This window comes from Phaethon aethereus, assembly GCF_964289735.1.
Source record: "Phaethon aethereus genome assembly, chromosome: 9".
In the NCBI taxonomy this organism is placed as follows: Eukaryota; Metazoa; Chordata; class Aves; order Phaethontiformes; family Phaethontidae; genus Phaethon; species Phaethon aethereus.
The window spans coordinates 14,932,314-14,959,122 of record NC_138585.1 but is presented as its reverse complement, the minus strand read 5'-3'; the positions used below and the strand labels follow the sequence as shown (position 1 = coordinate 14,959,122).

The 26,809-nt window shown below is 36.8% G+C and overlaps 1 protein-coding gene across 2 annotated transcripts in view; it reads right to left on the bottom strand.

The window, feature by feature from the left end:
- Positions 1-1,221: 1,221 nt before the first annotated feature.
- The window catches only part of ATP13A3 (ATPase 13A3), a gene marked incomplete at both ends in the record, with an annotated part of 54,504 nt that continues 28,916 nt past the window's right edge, over positions 1,222-26,809 (bottom strand). For both annotated transcript variants that reach the window (XM_082003919.1, XM_082003918.1), the window contains 26 exons: positions 1,222-1,419; positions 2,985-3,074; positions 6,964-7,044; positions 7,239-7,327; positions 7,786-7,973; positions 8,638-8,815; positions 9,651-9,723; positions 10,617-10,713; positions 11,545-11,654; positions 11,751-11,793; positions 12,459-12,538; positions 12,622-12,744; positions 13,202-13,380; positions 14,295-14,419; positions 15,498-15,618; positions 15,705-15,858; positions 15,944-15,961; positions 16,970-17,086; positions 17,547-17,697; positions 18,274-18,335; positions 19,277-19,465; positions 20,150-20,307; positions 23,237-23,416; positions 24,419-24,550; positions 25,306-25,378; positions 26,187-26,321. In XM_082003919.1, the coding sequence (XP_081860045.1) occupies positions 1,222-1,419; positions 2,985-3,074; positions 6,964-7,044; positions 7,239-7,327; positions 7,786-7,973; positions 8,638-8,815; positions 9,651-9,723; positions 10,617-10,713; positions 11,545-11,654; positions 11,751-11,793; positions 12,459-12,538; positions 12,622-12,744; positions 13,202-13,380; positions 14,295-14,419; positions 15,498-15,618; positions 15,705-15,858; positions 15,944-15,961; positions 16,970-17,086; positions 17,547-17,697; positions 18,274-18,335; positions 19,277-19,465; positions 20,150-20,307; positions 23,237-23,416; positions 24,419-24,550; positions 25,306-25,378; positions 26,187-26,321 (3,144 nt within the window). The remainder of the gene's footprint in view (positions 1,420-2,984; positions 3,075-6,963; positions 7,045-7,238; positions 7,328-7,785; positions 7,974-8,637; positions 8,816-9,650; positions 9,724-10,616; positions 10,714-11,544; positions 11,655-11,750; positions 11,794-12,458; positions 12,539-12,621; positions 12,745-13,201; positions 13,381-14,294; positions 14,420-15,497; positions 15,619-15,704; positions 15,859-15,943; positions 15,962-16,969; positions 17,087-17,546; positions 17,698-18,273; positions 18,336-19,276; positions 19,466-20,149; positions 20,308-23,236; positions 23,417-24,418; positions 24,551-25,305; positions 25,379-26,186; positions 26,322-26,809) is intronic.

Sequence of the window (26,809 nt, the reverse complement as noted above, 5' to 3'; positions counted from 1 at the left end):
GTGGTTTTGTGTTTTGACACCACCTAATGGCAAAGTGATGTATCGCTACCCCAAGTGCTTAAGCAGCATTATCAGTGATGCAAACTTTTTTTTTAATAAATAAAATCCACATAAGCCTTATAGTTCTGCAGCAAGACAGATTTTAGCTCATCTATTTTCTCTTAATTTTGTTTCATACAGCTACATATAGTGCTTCAGACACTGGCAGACTTTTTGAAATGAGTATGTTCTTAGCATGCACAAATCCCCAAGCGTGGGCATGTGAAAATATTGCTCCCTCCCACTTCCATTTCTCTCGCAGTAGTAACTCTGGCCTTACTACTTCAAGGTATATAGGGAATTATCTTAAGATTTACAAATAAAACATGGTCCACAAAGGGATAATCCAACCCTTCTGCTGGAAAAAGCAAAGACTGTGGAGAAATGCATAGCTAAATGTAGTAAAACATGAGACAGAAGAAAGTGTTAAGATTCTCCAGCCTTCCTTCTCCAGAAACTTTAGACTGTAGCCAAATGCCTCCTCCTCTGGAGGCCACCTAAGCTCTTCCTTGGGGTTAGCTAGAAAAGAAGCTATGAGCCCACTTGAAAGCAATGTGCTTTTTTCTTAAGGACAGAGCATATTGCTTCTATAGCTTTCCCAATTTCTGCTGTGGCAGACTAAAAAATTAAAACATAAAATCCAAACTTTACACCTGGAAACACTCCTTACTAGTAGGGACAAACTTAGAGGTACACACCCCAAAACTTTAGAACCGTTCTGAGGCACAAAGCTTTTCAACAATGAATATGAAAAAAACCCAAAACCGTGACAAGGTTATCATGTGCCTCTAGTACTACCATGAAACCATTACATCACAGGGTTTAGATGAACATATGCCCAGGTAAGCAGGTTAGAACAATGATAAAGATACTCCAGGCAAATAAAGTGAACCTGTTTTAACTGCCCTGCAGTTTAAACCTTCAAATCCATCTCATTTAGGAATAATGAAATTTGAAAGAAGGTGGAAGGTAACACAATCATTTTTGTTCTGCCTAAGGTAACCTACATTTTTAAAATGTATAACCATAGATGTCTGTCTCTGAACTTTGTATTCAGAGAGACAAAACAGTTGGAAATATCTGCATTAGAATTTGACATTTAGTATACGGCAATTTCAAATAAAGCCTTGAAGTTACATTCTTCTGAATACTACTAAAGACACATGCCACCAAGATCTGCTGTTACGTTACAGTGATGATTTGATATGAGCCATTTCCTTGGGATGGTACTTTCGCTTCTGTTGTTGTTCTGGGTTTTGGTGGCCATTCTGGATCAACCAGCAGTTCCTGAGCTAGATGCATATACTTGGCTTTTGGTGTCTTCTCTCTACAACCAAACAGGGAAGAAAGGAAACAGACTCCACAGCGATCCACAGCCTCCTGCAGAAGTGAACAGATTTGAAAATTGGATTACCGTAAGAAAAAGTTAGTGTAACTAACAACACAGTAAATCGCTAGAAGAAAAACTACTATTTTAGTTTCTAATTTACTTGTCATTGTCACACTGGACCTAGAAAGTATAGTACAGAAACTCTGCTGTTGTGTTATCTCTTCTATACTATGGTAGCAATGACATTTAAAAAAACATTACAAAAACCCAAGTATACTGCATTACAGTAACATCTAAGGTCACAAACAGCTTTTATGCCTATTTTGTAACACTTTCAATAAAAACTGTCATTGTTGTTTTTCAATAAAAACAGGTGTAACAGATACCATTAAATTATGTTAGTATTGAAGAAATAAAAACCTGGTCTAGAAAAAGCAGTCAAATTCCCAGAATCTCAAAACAGTTTTTAAGCAATGAATTGTTTAACTGAAGAGGCAGTCAGCCACCCACAAGTGGCAGAATTTAACTTGCGGATACTGTGAAACCTAAGTCCTGCAGGTATTAATAGTTATTAACACAGGCACAAATTATTGAACTTAAGTCTTCCTTCAGATTTTTCCCCTCTCAGTCCTAAATGCGTTTAACTTAACTAGCTGGAGAAAAGAAACACTGTTCCTCACTCTCATGACTGGATTCCTCTCATGTCTCAGAGACTACCTGTAGTCATCTGGGATGACATTTTAAATGGAGATATATTCAATACATTTTAGTTCATGCTCTGAATTTCTATCAGTTAGGCAACTGAACCGGACATGAGCCTTAAACCAACTTCCATTCTTCAGTGGACACATAGCAATTTTTTCTTGAACAGCCTCAAAAGGACAAATGTGAATCTGAAGTGAATACATTTAATAAAATTTACTGCTGAGAAGTAAACCATCGTAACTAACAAGAACAAATGTACAACCAGCTAAAAGTAATAAGCCAACAGGCTTAAAAAAGAAAAAGCTAGTTTTTATGGGATTCACGTAGATATCCTTCAAGTATTAATGACAGAGGGGCAGACCAGACCAAGATTTATGGTCACCTGAAAAGCAGAAGCTAAATCCTTCAGTCTCCTAAACCATCTGAAGTAGTAATAACATACTTTCATTTGCCATTTTGTTTCATTTCATTTGTACACGTTATAAGCTACTGCTCACACAGACTATGTTCTAAAACCCTAAACCAAATCAATTTAACACAGAACTGGATTAGACCCAGCATCAGCAATTCTGCTTCCAAGCAAATCAAGATGTTCCCAGTCCTAGCATGCTAACTTATGACAATGCAAATAAAATTTGCTAAATGTGCAAACTGAAGATAAAGCGAGAAAAGTCTTAAAAGCAATTCTCGGGGTTTGCTTCGCAGCTCTTGTATACAGAGCTAAATTCTTTAAGTGTCAACAAGGAGAAAAACATAAAACCAGAAGCTTTTCCTTTTATTATTCAAGTTACAGAAAGCTAATTTAAACAGTCTTAAGATAAGGCAACAGACACTTATAGATCATAAAAAAAGACAAACTGAATTAATCTGCATGCACTCAAATGATGACAGCAAAATACTAGTCTCCAACCTGAGGCGGCTGGGGTATGGTGAGGCGATATTCTCCTTGTTTGTCTCGATTGAACACAACCTTCCAAAGGATCATATCAAGGAGGACATTCTGTGAGACATTGCAGTGAGCAGGAAGAATTAAAGAAACTAATGATCATTTGTTGTTAGTGTGCATATTACAAATAAAACCTGAAATAGTGTGTTAGGCATAACTAATTCAGTGCCAGGCAAAATGGAGTTTACATTATTTGTCAGTACTTAAGTGATAAACATTCTCATTCTTAAAGTGTCCACATGAGATTTAAGAATATGAACATGTACTTTAAATCAATAGCATCAATTACCAAAACTGCATCCATCGATACAGGTAAAAATCATAAATATACATTCTTAATGTGTTTCAATACTGTCAAAAAAAAAAAACCAACCCACAACCCGTGAAGCACGGCAGACATGAATGCTTAAAGCAGTTTCCCATCAAACCATCTTTAACCTCAGAGTATACTTCATCCTGGAGCTATGCTTTTTTCATAGTTTGTTTTAAACCAGTGACATTCCCAGAAAGGCTTCAGTGGGATGGCAAAGGTGAGCCACCATCAGGAGGTCTGAAGGAATTCTGTAGGAGCCATTCCAGATTTTGCAAAAAAAAGAGCAGAAGTGGAACGGTATGTTCAGTACGTCTGGTTATTCTCATATGGCTGTGTGGGCAGGCTCGAGAGCCCTGAATGAATCTGGCAACACAGGTGTGAACCTGTATCTTCCATGGCCTTGAGACTGCAACTCTGATCTTTGGACAGATTCCATTTCTAACATCTGACTAACCGCTTGAGAAAGGGGAGCTGATTAGCCAGACTTTTAGAACAGATTTTACAATGTTTATGATTTTATAATATACCAGAATTTTATAGTGCTTTCATAAAGCATTTGCCAACAAATCTTCAGCTTGTTAGATGTTCATTTTTTAAGCCAGTCTGGTTTAAGTATGTCTATATCAGGCACTGGGGTAAGGAGGAACATCTGCTAAGATCTGCCTCCATTATGCAGTATTTTCTATCATCTGGCAGAAAGAATATGCGTGCTTGGTGAACCTAGTCTGGCACCCACATGGAAGGAGCAAAAGCTTTACACAACATTTCAGAAAACATGTTTCGGACAACCACATTCGAAATCATTCCAGTAGTAGAAGCAAATAAGAAACTACGTATGAGTATAGTATGACACAAGTGTCAAACTGGAAAGCGTGACAAAAGATAGATCCAATCCCTCGTTTATCCCATCACTACGAGACACTTAAAGAGGCAATTACTGAGGAATTAGTCTCAGCAGAACAAACTATAGATGATATACCTATGGAACACCTTGTTAAAAGAAATAAGGAGATGCCACTGGCATCTTTTCTGAGATACTGATAACATGACCTGTGGTACTCAGTAATTCTGTAGCGAAAAGCGTAGTGAGCAGAAAACCCAGCCGGGCACACAAGGACAGAAGGGCAGTGAGCTATACTGGAAGCGAAGGAATGAAATAGCCTGCGATTTCTACGTAACACATTGGACCCAAAGAGTTGGGACCACATGGAAGAGCTCCAGGGAGCCCGGAGTAATACTGCTGGAGTTGGACACATACAGTTCTAAAGATGGGACAAAAGCGGGTTGAAGTTAAGGATGGTGAAGCGTGTTACTGTAAAACAAGGTTTGGGATTTGAGGATCACTCGACAATGCTTCTGTAGAACACCTGCTGCACACTAAGACAACTTAGGTCTAAACAAAGTATTCAACTAACAGTGAAAGTAGAAGAAATAGGTTTCAAGTGAAAGCAGACCATCCCAAACAATTAACATGAAGAAAATCAAATTATAGAATTACTTCTATTCCACTCCTTAAGTATGGGAAACAAGATAAGTAGGAAAGTCAGGTTAAAAGGAATGTGCCAAATCATCCTACCAGTTTTGGTAAGGACGATTAAGTGACTAAAATGTTGAAAGATGCTAACTCAAACCTGCACAGGAAAAAGAGGGGGGTGGGGTTTAAAATACTGGGTGAATGCAAATGCCCTACAATAATTATATTGCTTAGGTTATGCTTACTAGAAACTCAGACATTTACAGACTGATGTGGCAACCAACAACGCCCGGGAATGGAACCTTATAAACATTTAAGCCAGAGAAGAACCATTTGTCCTTGAGACGCGCGTGCCAATATGTGGACTGACACACCATACAGACTTTCTACAAGAGCCCTTACACTGCCAGAACAGAAACATCACCAGATTGTATACAAGTTAGAAAGATCATCTGCAGAACAAAGTAATTTTTCAGCAGAAGGTAAGTTTATTTCTCTCAGTAACATTTATCACTGGACTGAAAATTGTAACTACCACCTATTTATACTTCATGCATCTAAGAAATAACCTTAGTGCTTAAAAAAAGTTGATTTCCCAGAGATGGTAATAAACACACCCAAACTGACTACAAAAAGTAAACAGGAAAAAAATATTTCTATCCAGGAGGTTTGTTTTAAATTTATCAAAACACAAAAAAGCCATGATTCTGCAGCTTCAGAATAACTATTCTGTTTCAGCAGCAAAGACAGCAATATACAGAACATTTAACTATTAAAAAATAAAAAAGAAGGCAAAAAAAGAAAACTATTAAGAGTTTAGTAGTACCAAAACATGAAAGAATTAAAGGGCATAAATGAAAACATCACAAGCAGGGTTAGAGTAAATACAGGACAACATAAGAAAGGGAGAGGATCTTTAGGAGAGGATAGACTTGTTAACAACAAGGCAAAGGCCAAAAAAATTAGTATCTACTGCCATGTTTTGGAAAAGACAAGTTATTGTCCATCATGTGAAAACATTGAAAAACATGTTCCAATAGGCAGCAACGTAATAGCATATATTGTAAATTCTACTTGGAACAACATTTTGAACACAAAGTCTTGGTAATTTTCATTAAAGTATCATCCCCCCACTTTGTTGATTTTATTTTTACTAAGTCACAAATAAAAGGGAAAAAGCTAGTCAACTGGAAAGAATATTAATGCTGTAGTAACCTTCAAAAGCCAAAATGGTACAAACATTATGCTGTTACCTTGATAGCAATCCCTCACGTAGTAATGGAAATACTGACTAGAAGCTGCAGAAAGCGTTATACAGTAAAAACAGATAATTGTAGTGTGCAAGCACTAGATAATGTTGAAAGTTTTTTTCATTTTGCAGAAGCAAAATAGCAGCTAATGGCTGCAACCAAACCTCAAATATTTCCAACCTGAATACAAGGCAACAATTTAATGGGGACAAGAACTAACCACAGGAATAAATGACTGGTTTTGAATCCAGACTCCTTCCGGAAGATATAGCTGTCAAACTCCAACCCTTGGAAACAACACGGGGTACCTGGTTGAAAGGTAGGGCATATTTCTGCCCACATTAGCTCTGGAATTACAGCAGAAAAGGTCAATATCCAGAGTGACTGATTTTGGACAAGCTCAGGGCTGCAAAAAGCAGATCTGCATAAACATCTCTACTTCTGGACTTGGATCAGATTAGATTAACAAGTTATATAAAGGTTATATAGACCTGCACTATTCTGAACAACAAGCTATGTGTATGAGCCAACTGAATGAAGATGGGCTCCACTAATGGTTTTATATAGTTCTTTACTGTGTTATGTTAATCTGAACTGAATTAACACAGCAAATAAATATGGAGAGTATTGCCCTATGAAATAGTGGAAATAACTTCCAAGTCTTTCAACTTTTCCACCTCTTTTTTTTCAATCAATAAAAAAGGTTTTTAAATTATGCTTTTAACACAAGAAACTTGACACCTGAAATCTAGCCTACACGGACATTTTTAGGAATACAAACTTAACAAGAAAACAGTAGCCACTTACACTGGCATGCTGTGAAGAGAGAGACCTCCTAAACAAAACACAAACATGTACCCTGAAGAAAAACCCACTTAACAGACAAGCATTTTTTGACTTTCTTACCTCCGTCAGCACGGATACAATTGCATTGAGAATAACAATGATGAGAATTCTTAAGCGCCACTCATATGGCACACACACGAGCTGTGAGAAAAAGTTGCCAGAGGTTAGCAATACACATAAGTAAACAGACATTCAAAACAGGATCAGAATTATAAATTCTCCCTTCCCTCCACGGAGATGCGAAGTTAGAGCTCCAAAGGGGCCAAGCTTGCCCAAAAGGCAGTGGACCAGTTACCCCAGGAGGTACAGACGCCCACATATCTGCTGAATCTTACCTCAAGAAATGTGTCAATAGATTCAACAGGATGCAACATGATGAAAAATATGAAGACATAAAGAACTATCACAGATACAACAAACAGAACTGTAAAAGAAGAAAAAAAATATTTTAATCAGACCATCTCACAATCAGAGTTTTAGACAGTTTTTCCATGTATCATTTGTTCATTACTCCCTGGAAATAACCTCTTTTCTCCCTCTAAACCCCTTCCGGGCAGATCTTGGCAATACGAGCTGTGCTGATAGCCATAAAGAGACAAAAGGCCGGACTCAATTTCTCACTGGCTCACTTGTGGAGCTGAAATGTATACATGGATATACTTCTACAAACAAAGCAACTATTAACAGAAATTTCTCCATACAGTTTAATACTTCCCTATTTCTACTACCTCTGATTACCAGAGGATAATTGTACTACGTTCTCCTAGCAACACTATTACTGCTGAAGTGGCACAACAGAATTGTAACCAAGCCACAGATAAATAAGTGCTCCAAGTCACTTGGAGTTTTACTTGCAACTGTACATAGTAAGAAAGGACTTACAATTTTTGTAGCATGGTTGTCTAAAGGGTTTTCCTTTAGAAAAGACAATTGCCACTATGAGGTACTGAAAGCTGGATATAAAAAACAAAGTTGTGTTTTCATAATTTTTAATGTAATGTTCATCATGAAGAGTCTCATTCCCCTGGTGTGCAGAGCTGGCGTTCGTGGCATCCAATACATTACAGGCACTACAATATCAAAAGAACATTAACAGAGTTAAGGAGAAAATGCAAACAAGGCCTACTTATTAACAAAAGTAATGACAGAACAAATTGCTCCAATAGTAAAAAAAAAAGCTTATCTTTGAAAACCTACTACAGGTAGTAAGAAATAACTCAAAACACTGGCAGGGAGGTGGCAATTTTTGTGAATCCTTAGCTTCCAGTACTTCTATGCTTCCAGCCTGTAAGTTCACTACATGAACTGTTTAGAAACTACTACTGTAGATACACTTTCAAGACAAGTAAGAAAATATTGCAAGCTAAGAAAACATGAAAACACATCTTCATTTTCAGAAATATTAATTTGATTTACTGGATCTCTAACAGGAAAACAAAACTTTATAACGTAGAAGAGTTGAAATAGGTCTGAACCGTTAATTTCAAGTTTTGATCTCAACTGTCCCGAAGTCTGAAGACCCTGCAGTCTGGCTCTGACCCAGTTTTGCATTTCAGCCATTGGGTAACTCCTATGTATTAGTATGCTTTTCACAAAAAATTCAGCAGACTAACAAGCTGCCATACAGATGCCTTATTTACAAAGTCCCCAAAAGGGGTCAATGAATTGCTGCAATTATTACCGATAGCTTTCTGACCATTACTGTATCCTGCATGGAGCCACCAAAACACTTACTCAGATTCCGTTGTCCAAGGCTCATACCAGGACTGCTGCTTGACCCAAAAAAACCCGAAGGTTTGGAAAGCAAGGCAGATGATGATCTGAGACAGAACGGAACACAAAAGTGGACCTGAGATAAGACCTGATGGAGGCCTTCGTGCAACAAGCTCCTTCCAAGCAGGGTTCAGACTCACTGCAAAGAGAAAGAAAAATAAAATATGCATTACATCATTATGGTTTTCAAGAGTTTACCCTGTTCTCATTCTGTGGAATTAGAATGGCTTGCTCATGACATCACTTTAAAAATTAGTCCAGAACTGCAAGTGTGAAACCACCTTGAAAAGATTATACTACACTAGAATAATGCCACAGTGCCTTCTACAGGCTGGTTACCCCCAGCACCACAGGATTGCAGGGGACAATAATAGAAGCCATGAGACTTAAGGAATTAGTAGTGTCTAGCCAAATTCCCTTTGTCTGGCACAAGGACTTACAGCTCGTCTCCTCAGTTTTGGTCTGCCATTGCTTCAAAGAATCTGTTTCTATTAACTTGAAAATGGAATTCTACTGTTAGCCAGTAAACTGAGTGCTAGGTTCACATGTGGAATCAAATACTTCACTAGATAACAGTTTTCGAGTATACATTTTGTGGACAGAAATTCAACTAAAAAAGCAAGAAATCAAAACATTTGAGAAAGACAACATTGGAACAACTCCCGTTTTGATTCCAAAAAGAGTTTCCTCATGTCAGTAGAGATTTATGACTTCCTATACCGTGAAGAACTACTTTTCTAAGATCATGCCCACAATCTGCTTTTTATATGACAACATTTCACAAACTTCAGATTAATCTAACTCAGTACATAGTGGGTTGGGGCTTTTTTAATGCATATACTCTAGCAGTCATAACATCTTAACTGTATGTCACAGTGCTTACTCCAAACAGCATGTAATTAGATATTAAAGAAAATTTGATCAAGCAAAAACTGCTTCATAGAAGCCAGCAGGGTAATTCAGCACATACTTACTAGTGAAGACAACCACCAAAATGATTGCCAAATCAATGAAGAGAAACTGGAAATCTCCCAAATTGCTCAGGATCTAGACAGAAATCACAACTGACACATTGCTAATTTTTTCACAGACAGAAACATCTTACAGTGACATTCCTACAGCATTAATTCTTTAAATTTCATGCTATAAACAAGAGAGTCTCTTGTCAAACTGGCTTCCTTTATCTACAGGAGTCTTGAGTACTCTATAATTCACAGGCCAGTTCCTCAAGTATTAAGGTATGAAAGAATTTCAGTTTCAAGATGCATAAGCTATTTGCAATTGAGATTTGTTTATAATCAAACTTACATTACTGAATCCTACAAAACAATAAAATAACAGCTTAGGCCCACAGTTCTCTAAACACCATAACCTCACTATGTAGTCATACAGTTGTCAAAATTACCACCTCAAAGGTCCTTTAAAACTTTGTGTGTTTAACTTACTCAGAATACAAATTAAAATACAGTATTTCTACCACATGCCATACTGTAAATTCAATCATATTAACAGGAAATACTCTACTCTGCTTTTTTTCCCTCGCTCCTAACTCAATACTTACAGGCTGCTCTCTTTCAATCCTCACATAAAAGTAATGCAATGCCCTTTAAATAAAGTTACGCTATTTTAAAATGCTGACAGTTTTTAAATAATTGTATTTTTGTTCAATTTATATGCTTATTTGGACTTCCCACTGTACATATTTTACATTCACAGGTTTTAATTATTGCCTTTTTAAAATAGATGCTACCATCTTTTTCATACAGTTAATATTTTTTTAAAAAGGCAAAAAATACTAATAATACTTTTAGTCCAAAGACAGCTTTTAGAATGCGGGTGTTGTGTACACAAGAGACTTGCAACAATTTATTTTAAATATCTATCAATTTTCAAATCTCCAAATTACATTGACACTGCTCAAGCACTTAGAGAATACTTACAGAATATAGCAGAGTAACACTGATGTACTGGATAATGCTGTATAATGCCATGAACTTAAATACACAGAAGGAAGTTATTAAAGCAGCACGGCCTTCCCTGTCAAAACAAATGCAATCACGTAACTAGAAAGCTTTCTGTGCAAGCAGTTAAATTCTGCTTAACAGATCGTTAGTTGCAATTAAACACATCAGCAAACCCTTTGAGGGACATTAGCTAAAGACCGAGAAAAAGGGGTGGAATGGTACACTTTCAAGTACATCAAAGTTGTGAGCATGCCTTCTGAACTGAGCCACCGCCTTACTTTGGTGTTCTCTGGACTTCATGTGGTTTTCCAATAGAGGTTTTAAAATTAAGGTCTGCTTGCAAAAGCATCTATGAAGCCCTAGTTTACTATGTGGATTAAATGAATGTGCAGTCAGCCACAGAGCTGCTGACTTCAGAAATGCTTCTGAGCATGCATTACTTCATTAGTTCCACGCAGACTTAACTCGATTCTTCTCTGGCTGACCTTTATCCAAAATTATTACCTAGCTTCCAATTCTAGAATCAAAAAATTATCAAACCTAATCTAGAAAATTTGTCTTCTACTTTATATGGTGCTGAGTACTTATCTGAAGAATTTTACTGCTTGCCATTACACACAGGCTTTCTGGAAACTAGCCTAGTCACTAAGACATCAAATCAAATACTATTGTGCAGAAACTCGTTCACACTCTAAACATGGACAAAAGGGTTTAAAACAAAATAGTAAATCACGCTATGGAAAGCCTTTGCTCAGAGTACCTTCAGTAAAGAAAAAGAACTACTAAAAATATATGGCTTTTTCTGTAATTCAAACTGGCCTCCTACAGCATCAAACATATGCTAATATAGGGTATGAAAAAAAAGTTACACAGACGCATTTAAGTTCACAGTAAGTGACATTACCTGATCAGCTTTGGCACGCAGGAAATACTAGGTGTCCTGGAAGTGAACGGTGACGCCACAGAAGCCTCAAGTTCAGACAGAGATATACCACCATGCGCCCTCTTTAGCGCCTGCCATTTAACATTGAAATAGAGAACATTTTAAAACTTGCTTTCAGATGTAGAATTTAGCTGAACAGTTCTGTATGGAAAATAAAATAAACTTACGCCACAGTCATTTGCTCCATCTCCACACATGCCGACATAGTAACTACAAAAACCAAACAGGTGTCAGCATTATGGACCAGTCCCTAACCATAGTCCATTTAGCTTATTTCATTAAATACTTCTATATTATTTAACTTTTTCAGGGTTTGCATAATAATGAGTGATCATTAATGCTGAAAGCAATTACTGTTCCCATTTACATATAAGTAGACAGAAAAGTAACACAACTTAGCCAGGTCAATCATACCAATAATAGTTATCAGCCCTCTATCATTCCAAAGTGGTCTAAAGCATCTTGCTCTAGGCAAAGAGACTTTCGTAGTATTTTGTATAGCTACAAGGCCTGACATCAACAGACATTATACTGAACATATGTGAACTTAAGTCATCCTATTAAAACTTCTTTAACACACAGAAGACCCTGGATGGATGTGTTTATTAAGCCAAGCAACCAGAGTTATAACATATGTTAGTCTGTTTAGTTATTCATCATTTATAACTTCATGGAAATTCTGAAACTTTCACAACTAGCCAGCAGATGGTACTATTCTCATTCCTGCTCCACCAATAGGCTGATTTACCAGCTCAAGGAAGTTATAGTGCCCAGCCTTTTTCATTTGGCAAAACAGCTAGCAGCATAATTTTTTCTCCTATCACACCAAACACTTTGTCAACCCTCCCGCTTTATATGCTTAAGCAAATACTTACTCTACGTTTTGTAAAGCTTCCACCAGCTGAGTCTTCTGATCAGGCGCCATGCGAGCAAACACAGTGCCATGTAACACAAGCTGGAAGACAGAAGATTTCTTAATGATTACAGGGCAAATTCTGTTCACCATCAGAAATGCCCATACTCAAGTAAAATGCTCACCTTGGGTACCAGGTCCTGAAAATGCTCCAAAATCACTGCAAATGACTTTCCATTCATTGCAAAATGGTATTTGGTCATCTGGAGATCCTCAAGGCTTTCATGGACCAATTTAACTGGAATATCCTACCAAAAGTAGTTTAAAACTCTAGATGTAGTGTATTTACACAGGTACCTTGTAATTTCAAGCTAATATGCAGAGGGGTGTTCCAAGGGATCCCACACTAGAGGACGTTTTTAAGAGTGTCACTTGAAAGAAAACCTCATAGAAGGAAAACACTTATTAATAAGAAACCATGGTTTAATGTTTCAACTACAAGCAGCTAGAGCAGTCTTAAGAGTGGGAAAAAACCTGTCTCCTGCACAACCAAAATGTCAAGTGTCTTATCACAGTTGAAAAACTAACTCCCCCAGCTGTTTTACTACTCTCTGGTATTTTAAGATCTGAAAGTTAACTAGTACATCAATTTTGATGTGACACTTAACAGCAGGTTTGCTACTTGAAGGAATAAGATAAAAAGACAGACACTCAACAGGAAAACTAACTGCTTACACTCTAAGGGCATAATAATGCTCATGTTACCTCTGAGTTTATGGCTGGTGATGAACTAGTGCATTTTGCAAGGGTATCTGCATAATGCCAGTTGATCCTGGCAGCCTGCCCATCCTTTGGAGGTAGTGCTTCAGCAATAATGACCTTATCCTGAGGTAGAATCATTCCACAGTCTCTAGCCACTGAGATAGCAGTTAACATGTTATCCCCTGTTAAACAATCGCATTTAAAAAGGTTTCGGTTAGAAAAGGGGTCAATAGAATATACTGATGTTCTACTTAATAGAAAAGCTAACACAGGCAGTTTTAAACTAGGACTGGCTAATGTACCAGCGACAACCTTAGGGCAAACCAAGTCTACAAACAAAATCCAAAGCCTAGTGTTAAAACTCTCCCCTGCACTAGCATCACTAGAAACTTTGTACACTTTTCAGCCATAGAGATCTCTTATTGACCAAAGCTTAGTATATATTGAAAATCATGCAGAAAACATGCTGTCATTTAAAATATCACTTTTTAAACACAGTCACAGAACATGTAAACACCTGTATTGCTAGTCTATCAAAACATTATTCTGAAATTGCAGTACCTGTGACTTCAAAGTTAAACACACATATTTAATGGAAAATCACTGAGCACAGATACCTAGCCCACTTATGGGAACATAAGAAGTCATTCTTACAAAAAAAAAAAATCTGATAAAGTGACTTATCATAATATAATTCAAAATGGTAGGGTCATCTAGTGCAATCTCCTGCTTAAAGCAGAGTCAGTCAAGATTAGACCAGGACTTTCACCTAGCCTGATCTGGAAGACCTCTGAGGTTTTTTTCATCCTTCAATTCAGTATAAAGTAACTTGTGCATGGAGCCAGGGAGAGGAAGCTACAAAGTAGAATTAATCCCCATACTGGTTTATGATCTCTGACTTACCAAAGCAACTTTCACCCAAAAAGAAACATAGGTGTCTGAATATTCTCACAACAGTTTCTAAACTTCCCTCTTGCTACAATACAGTGTAGTCCCAGCCTATTGACACTAACATTTTACTTCATATACTATAATTAAAATGATACTCAAAAGATAAAAATAGATCTGGTTTTGGTATGAATATTTACATGCTAACCTGTAACCATGACAGTGCGAATGTTGGCTTTATGCAAATCTTCAAGTACAGCAGGGGTTTCTTGCTTTAGCTTGTTTTGCATTATGATTAACCCCATAAAATCCATGTTGCTTTCAATAGCATCTCTGTAGAAAAGGAGGCAATGAACAGAACATTTGAAGAATTAGAATTATTAGAGGTAGCTTAAAGAGCCTGATTTTCTGTTTATCAGAGTAAAGGGAAATGTTTATTCTTAACCATGAAATGTGAAGAACATGCCTTATAAAGTGACCTGAGAGATATCATCATTCACAATCATTTATACTTATTTCCCTTGCTTTAGTTGAAAACCAGCATGAGAAAACATCATTTCCGCTCAAGCACATTTTTTAGTTTTAGTTTCTTCCACAAGAACTAAAGAAAGGTTATTAGCTGAACCTTAACATAGAAGCTACCACATTATGTTACCAAGGCTAGTAAGATTAATAGGTATTAGCTAATTAAGTAGAGCAGCTAATTAACCTTGGTTTACATGAGTCAGCATATTTACAAGTGGTGGGTATTTTACTGCTACTGTAGATTTTCACACCTGAAACTGGAAAGCCATTTCTCTGCTTTGTACTGTTTTGCAAAAATCTAGTACACAGAGCTGATAAAGAACAGAGTCAAAGCTGGCATCTTCAAACACTATGGAAAAGATGGCACGATCCACAAAACTAGGACCAGCTGAAAAGTAATTAACAGGAAATACCACTCTCTGAAGGAAGAAATCTTTCTAGCTTCCAAACCTTTCTGACAAGCTTTGCAATGATAAAATGGACATGCTGCCTATAGTAGATGAAGAAACTAAATCAAACATTCACAGGAGGGTTTCCACTACCTGCCATTATCTTTACCAGACACAGATGACAGAAGTATGTTCAAGTAACAAAGAAATCAGATAAGGGTTTTCTGCCACATTAGCATAAATTAAACATCATAAAAAAATATTATCACAGTTCATTTCAAGCTTGAAGATGTTCCTCAGAATTCACATTCTAACAGAAAAACTTCCATATCTTAAGTTTCTCTGCATTGTCCAGGGTACAAATAAAGAATGCATACGTCAAAACAGGAGAAAACTAAAGAAGAATAGTAATTGATTGAAACAAAAATGTTACATAATTAATTCAAAGTATGCAGCTTTTAAAGCCTGTTACTTACTAAAAAAGAAGTCACTCTTACCTATTAATAGTCTGGACTTTGTGCCATGTAAGCTTAGACTCCAATTTTCTGTGAGCAAGCGCAATAACTCGGAAGCCTTGCTTAGTGTATTCTTCCAGGACACACTCAAAGTCAACAGGAACTTAAAAAAAGGTCAAGTTTAGAGTTATTAAAATTATTCATATTACAGCTGAGCTACACAAGAAAAAAAATAGTTCGTTCCTTTACCTGTTTCCTGCTTACACAAGCTGGCAATCACTTCAGGGGCACCCTTCATGTAAGCATCCATTCTCTTCTCCCCTAGAACTCTCGTTATTACACACATACGTTGCAAAACTGAAGAAAATGGAAACTGGCGCACAATTCCAATCTCATAACTGGTCTGTGTCATACAGGAAGGAAGGAAAAGTGTTACATCTACATACATTCTGAAAAAATTACATGCTTAATTGAAAAAGCATACTTACCGAAAGCTCGAACAATTCCTAAAAAAGAATTAAAAAAGACATTTACTGGAAATATTAAAGTTACAATTTTCAGCTACCAACTATTTCAACATAAATCAATAAATTAATCTACACAGCATTCTTAATATAAAGTCACATTATACTTGTAATGGATTTCATAAAAGCTGAACGTGAATATACTGCATCTGTTTAGTATCCTTTACTTCAAGTGAGACATAGAACTTTAGAGCTTGACCAGTGTCTGTTTAGCCTACATAAATGATTTAAGTACTATGGTATTTCAGAATGAGGCCATGATCATTAAGTATATCCCCCCCCCAATCATGTAATAAGTTTCAAGAATGTTCATGTGTCAACTACCACACAGTAGTTACTCCTTGTGCACGTACAGAGAGTTCTGAAAAAAAGATGGTTCTATCCACTGTAGAGTAAGACTCTTCTACGGGAACCTGCCTGCTATACCCTCCCACTATCCTGCTCTGTGATAATCTGGGTATACAGTCATATGCTTAAACTTCCCCTCCTGTTCAAAAAAATACTTCAAAATACAGAGAGAAAAATTCTAAATCTGCCAAGTCCATTTTATTTTTAACTCGGCACGTAATTAAAACATACATCTCTAAGGTACAATGGTGGCAAGAATTCTGCACCGTGCAGTGACATTAACAAACAATTCTTTTAGCTGGAACCACAAGGTGAGCACACCTAAGCACTTCATTAGCACAATAAGAATTTGGTAATGATACCAATATTAAAAATGCGTAGGCTCAAAAAGCATTACAGCACTTTATAACCAGTCCGTAAGGGTAGTAGTGCTGGCAATCAGTTTTCTCACCTTGAAAGTAGCATATACTGAACCACTACCTTCAACAACAGTTTAAACATGTCTTCTCTATCTCTGCCATCAAAAACCACACAATTTTGATCCTGTTTGAATTATATCAGCCAGAACCACAGCATACAGTAAAATATTTGTTTAACACAAAGGATTACTTTAACTCAAATAATTGCTTTGAATTTTTATACCATTTCTTGATTTGTTGCTTGCTTGGATTCCTGGAAAAGTTGTTTTGAAGGTCGAACCACTGTTGGCATGATTCGATTATGAAGGGCTGTTTCCTCTTCAGTTGCTTCTTCTAAAATCTGTATTAAAAATAATCAACTAATTTATAGATTCATTAACTTTAATTTTCTCACAATGTAATTTTCAGAAAAACACAACCTTGGAAGTCAAGGTGCAATAATCTTTCTAAACAAGATTTCCTGTGAGAATTAGGTGTCTTAATTTAGCAGTTAACTTAAGATCCACTTCACTATTTTACATGTTTATTATACGCATTGAAACCTTGCCACACACAACATCAGAAAACAGTAAATTAGCTCTTCAGATTCTTTCAGTTCTATAAATTGTTGCACAGAACACATTTCAGGAACATTTTCATATCAAGACTTTCTTTGACACACAGGCATTGTAAAAAGCCCACCATTTTACAATTACAGCTTGAAACACCATATAACAGCGAATCTTGTATATAACAGCATAGGAAATTTCAGACTACTGATCTTAAAAACATTGCTTCTCTTGAAACAAGAGGACACTTACCCATCCTATTGCTTCAAACATCTTCAAATCAAGTGGATCCCCAGAAAGTACCCCTTCAATTTTTGTAAGGGAATGACAAGTTGCCATGCAAGCAACAAACTCGGACTTCAGCAAGCTGTCACTGCAAGCCCTCTCTTCCGGCAAAAGGAAACTAAAACAATGAAGTTATAATATACTTAGCTCTATAATTATTTATTATGAGCCAATTCAAAAGGTTTGTTTAGATTAACAGAAGAAAATTGACTGCACGAGTCTCTTCACTTGTATTTTCACACATCACAGAAAACAGAGTAAGATTCTGGGCTGGAGTCTTGAGAGACAGTCAACTTCTGTCTCCTTCAAAAACGCTGTGTTGATTCCCTGTTTAGTTTGATTCCTCATACAGAGGCTGCATAACTTTGTACTTAACTCAGCTTAATTAATTCATTTTAGAAGCCCAAAAAGACTTCACTTAGGAGGACAGGATTAAGGAAACATGCTATACTTTAGCTGCATCATTTCTGCAGTATGAACCTAAGGAGGTCTCAGACTTTAACAAATTAAATTCCTCCTCAGCCTTGTAAGAGTTATAACTTTCATTATACCTAAATCATATTTACAGTTGCATTCTTACAGCTCATTATAGAAATGCAAACGTATATGAGCTCACACTGAATTTTCTATTCTATTCTGCTGAAGCTGTTAAACCAAGTATCATATTTGCTATCAGCTCTGAGCTTATTCTTACCGAGCATCTTCTACCCGTTGAATTCCCCAAAGATCCAAGCCATCCTCAGTAAGTGTGCCAGTCTGCAAAATAAACCAAGGGGCATGGCACAAAGAAAGACCCTTCAGAAACAAGTTATCCTCAGGTAAAGCAAAAATTAACAGCTAATTAACCAAATTACACCTGAACAATATATTCTATTTTCACTTAATCAAGACTGCAAGACAAGAAATGCTAGCGAAAAGCAAGGGACATACTGTAACTAAGTTCCAACTGTTAAATAACTTTAAAAAAACCAAACAAACATTCAAAGCAATCATGCCCTTCCTTGGAGATAGGACAAACGAAACAGACCTTCAAAATCCAAAGGTGATAGCTCAACATCTCTATATTCAGGGGCTGGGGGCAACAGGCAATAGGTATTAAACCCTTAGTACTACTTTCTTACATAGCTAAAACAGTAACTGGAGTATATTTCAAGGGAAATAATAAATTTAGTGTGGGTATTTAAGATTTTAGATCTGAGGAGGAAAATAAATTTTATCTAAGAATTAGCTAAAAGCAAAGGATTCTGGCTAGTGGCATTACTGTCTTTCACTCATGTTTCTGTTAAGGAATAATAACAAAATACGCTGGTTTGGCTTTTCATTGAAATAAACTAAAATGAGAAATAAGTCTGACCTCATACTTCAGTTTTCCAGAAGCCTGTGTACTAAATAAAATTCTTAATAATCCCCAACTCTCACATTTCTGGGCTGCCAGTAATAAGTTAGGACTTGGGAGTCTTGAGATAAGAAAGTAGCTCTGTAAAAGCTCTGTACAACTTTTTAGAGCAGACTACATTAAGTGAGTTAACATATGAGAATACCTGGTAAACACTGAATACCTGGAAGCTACCAGAACAAAAATTATCTAATTTATACACAAGTAATGAATTTTCCTGTAGTTGCTAGTCTATATCAATTCCTGTTTATAATACAATGCCTCTCCAGGTGGCAACACAAAGTTTCAAAATTCACCTAACCTTATCAAAACACACAAGATTCAGCTGGCCACAAATATTTATCCTTTGTGGGCTGATGCAGAAGATGCCAATTTTTTTCAACCTTCTTTGCGCATAAACGATACCAGCAGTCATGGCAGCAGGGAGTGCTGGAGGCACCGTGATAGTAATAATGTCAAGAGACTCAATGATGATGGTATGAGCTGGAACCTGCAATGAAGGTCAGAGTTAATGAACAAGAACTCACTACTTTAAGATTCACTATCCCACTGAAGCATTACCTCACTGTTACCAAAAGCAAAATCCACACACCGCTTTCCCCAGTACAGCATGTTCTGAATTGCCCAGACACCTAGCACAATCTTCACCCATCATCAGCAACCATGGTAAACCAGCCCTAAATTATCCACGGCCCATAACTTCAAGTTTTCACTTTTCCCCCTGGAAATATATTACTCTAAAACAGTGACTGAATAATGCAAACATTTTTGAAGAAATTACAGAAAAATTACAGAGTTATCAGTTATCAATTTCTTGGTAAGTATTTTTTGCCAGCAGCATGTTTTAGATGTGCTGTATCCTATTTCTTCCCACTGGCTATCACTCAGATTGTAATCTTATATATAATAATCTTATATATAATAAAGATAAAAGTCTAGCAATTGGGTCAGTAGAAATTGAGGTAAACTCAAATTTCACTGTAATATATTTAAATTCTGCTTCTGTCCTGAATTTTGTTCTCAGTAAGCCTGTCTTCCTAGTTTCACTGATACAAAATAAAGCAAAAAAATTTTCACTTTATATCAAATTGTTTCTCATCATCTGCAATGTGTTGGAAATCACAATCAACCCATTATAAAATAAGGCTGTTCTGGACAAGAAATTAAAACATACCTCATTTAAGATGCTATTGACAACTGTGTAAAGAAACCCAATGCCTGCCACCACTACCAGAGAGAGGAGAAACAAGTAGGCATCTCTGTAGAGTTTAAAATCAGTTGGCTTTGGATATAGTATGGAACGAACAAGCTGTCCTTTAGCAGTACTAAAGCCTACACATAGAAAGGAGTAAGTTATTAAAAGTATAAACAAGAGCAAAGCTATTAAAATTATTAAAAACCTCAATGAGACCCTTAAGCTACTCATTTCATTAAGACTGTTTCTCAATATACAGTAACAGATGTTTTGCAATACGGTAATTAAGGTGCTTCAAAAATGTACGTGCACATCATACTAAGTGCTTCTCTCCTATGGCAAGGACACATAGCTCATACAAATGAACCCCTTTTCTACAGCAGCAGTACACCCTCAAGTGGCTTGGCCTGGAGAAGTTTGTTGTACTGCATTGTCCCTCACAGTGCAGAGCTAGTAGGCATATTTATTGGTTGTTTAATTGTGCTGGTCCTTGCAAAAATAAAGTTAAGTTATTCATAGAGTTCAATTTTAAGTACTCAAATGGCAAGTCTCTGTAAGCTCCCTTGATGTCCAGAAAGAAAGATTCAGGGAAAAAACCTGCAGTGTACGGAGTCATCTTTTGGAGAAGCCCACCTCTTGACTGCATTTTGACAGCTGAGCTAGGAGACGGGAATTCTAAGGGTCTTAGACAACCAAGAGACACCCTGAGATCCTCCTTGAACCTTTGTTTCAACAAGTGGAGAGGCCAACACCAGTGCCCGGTTTTGTATGCCCAACACAGTATCTGCTTAGACTTCAAAAGTCTGTTACTACAATCTCAGTATCAGTCAGGTCTGCTGGCATTAGTGACAGCTGCTTGACAGCTTCTCAGTCTGCAAGCCTTCCCAGCAAAGGCTAGATATTTGGCATGCAAGATTCTACCAGAACAAAGCAGCTATTGCATCAGTCAAAGAGGATGACTTCATCACAAGAGGAACAAGGCATGAAGCCTCCAGGCTTTGAATTCACTGCTGCAAAATACAAACCATGGGCCTGTTCAGAGAAGTTCAGCATGTCCATATGTACTTGAGTGTTTAGTCATGAATGCTTTGTAATTCGATACAGCACCACCTCCCCCCAAATTCAGAACTACTTTTGATTTTTTTTTTTTTCAATCGTTTTGCAGAAGGTTCTGTAGCCACACAGGCTAGAACACACCAGGGTAAAACAGTAAGTGAAAGCCTCATGTGGAGTCTTGAGAACACACTGGACATACAGATAGCTTCAGTGAACATTTCTGTTCTCTAAAAAAATCACCAGTTTTAAATTAGTTACAATTGCAATAGGAGCCAGTGACATACACAGTAACATAGCCATGAACAGAGTTTCAGGAGCAAAAAAAGGAATGCATTTAGTTCATCAGTGTTTTATGTGTATTTGAGCTGTAGCATCAAACATTCCATGTTAAAGCCTTAACTCTGAAGAGTACTGTGAGTACAGTCCCAGCAGATCAATCTTATATCCTGATTTACAACAAGATTAAGACTACATGTCTTTGCACAGAACCATGTGGAGATTCATGGAGAATGAATGGAGATTCATTCAAAGACTAAATTTTCTAGTATCTTCAATTCTGTGGCATCCCCCTTCTTCACTTAAAGGGATTTTTTAGTTGTATCTCACTAGGGTAAGAATTACTTTAGTTCTTATTATGGGACATCCTTGGAGTGAGATGCTACAAGCACTATGACATCTATCCACTTCTGTGGAGTGGGAAATTCCCTACTTGCCTAAAAGCCATCCCTATAAACCAGACAGGAGAATAGAAAGGATTTTATATCCCCTTGCTCCTCTCTCTCTAGAATGAAAAGTCCCTTTGTCCATATGTAAAATCTGAACACAGTCCACAGAGCTAAATTCATCCTATTTACAATACAGGAGCTAACTCTGACCTGTCATGGGCAAAGAGCAGATTAAAAAATTGACTTCAGCTGTCAGGGCAGTAAGACTCAGTGTGTTGGAAACAATTACAATTCTCCTTGTCAGAGTTCCAGACCATGGTTTCAGACTTTAAAAAAAGCATTATCTTTCCCACAGGGTGAATAAGTAAGTCTTCAGCATTTAATTTCTGTTGCTGTTTTGGACCACCTATCTGTACATACACATCAGGCTGGGCACAAAGTTTCTTATTTAAGAAATAAAAGAAGTTGAGATGGATATTATTAAAGGGGAGATGCGTTCAAGGAAAGGGAGATATTTTTCTTTGAAAAAGAGACTAATAAAAGCCTCTAGAAAGACAATAATGAATTAGATAGATAAAAGAATCAGAACATTTACTGCTAAAAGAGACTTAACAGAAGGTGAAGAGAAGACACCAGAGAAAGAAGAGGCTAATTAGGATGAAGTTAGTTGATGGAAAACTTGCTTTAAGTAGCAGTCTAGTCAATGTAGTCAAATTTATTCTATCCAATTCTATTGTAGCTTGGATTATAACTTACATTAATTTATTTTGTGGTGGTTTTCTTAAGATCATCTTTGTAAGGCAGAATGCCGCAACTACATTAGTCTGTGCAATTGTTTTTAATAGAACATCTGTATTATCCAAAAACAAACCTTTAACATATTAGTATGAATAAGCTTCTGTAGAAAGGGCTAGATGGAACACATTTTTAAAGCAAATATTACGTGCTTTGACAAAACTATGGGCAGAGAAAAACATCTGACATTGCCAATGACTCCACCAAAATAAGCTGTTGCCCTCTACCCACCCAATGCAATGGTATGCCAAACCTTTTCAGAGAGGCATATGTACTTCAACCAACACACCATAAAAGACATCTAAAAGGACCTGAAAAATGCATTCAAGTAAGTTTTAAGTTGATGCTAAAGATTGATTCACTTTCTTGCTTGTCAGTTGATACTCTTCAGGCCATTATCTAGTCTATTATTGTTCTAAGACATTTATCAAATTATTTGGGGTATACTCCTTCATCCAAGCTTAGCAGCATTCAACACAATACTCCAAAGTATCAGTTGACATACACCTACAAAAGTAGTATGCTAACAAGTGATAAACTTAATCGATACCTGTTCTCACTACTAGAGCTTTGACCAATTCTCCAGTATAAAAACGGGTTTGAATAACATTGGTTCCACAGAACAAAGTATGCCGTTTATGCACTTCTGGACTGTATATTTCATCTCCCATTGCTTTCGGATATTCTGAAGGATTTGGTAGATTAATCTTTGTGACAGGAACACTTTCACCTTAAATGGAAAAAAGTCTCTAAGCAAGATCAAGTAAGAATAGACATTTTTTCCTTCACAAATTCATGTAGAACAATATAATCTCACTTCATCAGCACACAAGCAGATTTATGGAAGAAGTCATCTTCCTTTCAGCACGTTATTAGGTAGTCTCTCACCTAGCCTCAGCTCACCAGATCCCTTACCCAAATCCTACTGAACTCTATTCATTATTCACCAATACAGCTTTTGTGCCTCTAACTTCAAATCAGATAGTTTTAAAATACAGTGCATTTAAAGAAAACAGGACAAGCTTCCTTCTTCTGCTGCAAGACATCACCCCATCTTTACTCAGAAAAAACTAGAAGCTTAAGAAAATTATTCTCAGCTCCTTTGGTGAGTGAGTACACTCAAGCAAAGACTGCAATCAATTTTTATCAGTTGCTAGCAGCACCAAGAGGCTCAAGTATATTCAAAGAACTGAACATGATAAAACACACAATCTCTGAACGACAGTTTTCTAAATGCTGCCAGTTTGGACAGATCATCCTAGGAATAACAAAAAGTCCATCCTGTTCACTGAAGCTGTCCTTCAAATACATCAGGTCCCTAGTTTCAGAGTATGCAGGCACAACTTGAGATAGTAATTTCTGTTTTTAAATTCAGCAGAACATTCTACTCACTACTTTCATTCTTGGAAGCAGCTAAAAAGTTGGGGCAAAATTCTTCTGAAGCAACATACTGCAGAACTCAATCTGCACTGAGAACACCAAGTCAAGAGGCAGGAAGATAAACTATCAAGAAAGCTTTTTGACAAGAAATCATCACTTGTTTTTGGAGTTGGCAAAGCGGTACCAGGTTGCTGTTGCAGACAAGCACAACACAAGTACGTTAAGTACTTAGGAGCATATGTAATTGCAAGAACATACACAGTTCAAGCAAAATAAATAAAACCATTTCTGCTAGAGCATACTGCAAGTTAAGCACGCACACAGGTATAAACTAATACATTGTCTACTTTACCTGTTAGCATACTTTCATTTACAATGCAAGTACCACTGAGAAGTACTGCATCACAGGGCATAATTGTCCCATTAGATGGAATCAACATGATGTCTCCAGGCACAAGGTCAGTGGAAAGGATTTCTTCTATTTCTGAGTGTTAAAATACAAACAAGTTTACCTGAAAATAGCTACCATCTACAAAACTTGATAAAGATCCCCACAGCTAAGATCCAGGTGGTGACAATTAAGATTATACACCATTTTATTAATGGCAGTATGAAAAGTTTTTGAAAAAGATACAGAAAAAGCCATTGACAAACCTAGTTCCATCACAGATGAAACTCTAGAATACATGGATATAGGTCATCATAACAAGTGAAAGGAATCAAGCTTGTACGAAAGATATTAACAATTAACTAAAGTGTAACTTCAGTATAAAGACACAAGTCCAACACAAGTGCATGTTTTACAATATCACACACCACAACCTAACCATCTTCAACTACTGTGGTATCGAAATGAGCAAAAGTCCCGAAATCAATTTGCAGCCCCTGGTGAGTAATAGATAATAACAGAAACTCAACACATTCATATCTTTAAGCCAGGAAAGAAACGACAGTGACAATTACATATGTGGAGTGGTAAATAATGAGAAACAGGAATAGGACAAGCACCTGATCTATAACAAACCTGATACTCACTAAAAATACCATGTAGAAGGATAATCCTGAACAGGTGATTATCCTATCTCAATTCCACTTTGCAACTTGTCCTTTTCCCATGCAATTTTGCTAAGAAATGCAAGCATTTCAAGCTATCAAAGAAAGCACAGACGCATACCAACTTTACCCACACACTTGCTGAACAATTTAAACTCAACCTTCCAAACTGCCTGTGAAATTTACCTTGGTTTCCTCTGCAGACTGAAACCCTGACGATGCTGTGAGCTGCTACCATGTCATGTAACATAACATATTGCTGCAAAGGGGAGAAAACAGTTCATTATTTAAAAGCAAAAAACTTGTCATCTTCTAAATGCACATTGTATCTCTACAAGCAACAAGATTCTTTACCAACTTTATTTTACAACAAAACGTTACTCAAAACATTCTCTTGAACATAGTTTAGTAAACTTATGGGCAAATAAATTTCGAGTTCATCAACCTGTACAAGTTCCTACTTTTAACAGTATTCTGGAAACAAATATACACTGCCATGCAAAATGTTACAAAAACGTTTGGTCATTAACATATGTAAGTAAAAACTACAGTAGTTGTAGGAACTTGGATTAAGGTAAGAGGTTTTGGGGTGGGTTTTTTTGACTCTGGTCTGGATTCAGAGATTGCAATTTAAGAATCATTACTATTTGGATTTCCATCAGCTACAGCTAAGTCTACAGAGAAAAATGCGTCACCAGTTTAACAACCCACACATTTGGCTGGTGCTCAATTCCATTGGGGCTTTTTCAAACCGAGGGAAACAATACAAGATGGAATCACTACTGTAAATACAAGTTGGTACACAAACTTGTGTCCAGGTTTTAGTTAAGTGAGGTAGTGTTTCTGTTATCTGCAGTCAACCTACTGATTCAACAGCATGGAAAGTCACCAGAGAAGGGTCTTGGAGAGAACTGTAAATCCAAATTTTTTCACTCAAAGAGGGAAAACCTGTAACAATATTTTACCTGTAGACCTCAAAAATCCTTAAAGATTTGGAGGCAATTTCATATCAAAATAAACAAATCAGTAAAACACTGAAAAGATGCATATGTTTTGTTTGAACTTACCTTTCTAACCGTGTAGAGTGAGCTAACAATGGATATTACAGACATGATCACGATTGCTAATGCATAGTAGTGATATTCATCAGTGATCCACAGTATCACACTGAACAACTGAAAAATGTAAAAAGGGTTGAGAACCTAGAAAAGTGACAAAACATTAAAGTTACACCAAAAGGTCACATGCATTCTCCATCAGAATAGTTAGAATCCTCCTCCTCCTCCTCGGAAGAGATAAACCTTTCAGTTCTTCATACATCATTTTTGTCTGTTTTGCCAAACTGCTCCCTCTTTTTCACTACTTCCTCTTCTGATGCACCTCAAGTTACAATTCTTAAATTAATTTGAATGTTATTATCTATTTCTTATTAATAAATGCACTGACACCTCAAGTTCTTACGCAGTTCAGGTTGGAGAGTTTCTTTGTTCAAAAGTTTGTCATGCATTATTATAGCACATGGACGATAAATCAATTATTCAAGTCCACCTGATACAAGGCAAATAGAATGAATCCAACAAAACAATGTGCAAGAACACTTTTGATTTGACACATATGTTGTAACATATAATCCCTGGGCTGATAATGCAGAACACAATTGGTCATTTTATGTTTGAAATAAGATGCGTGC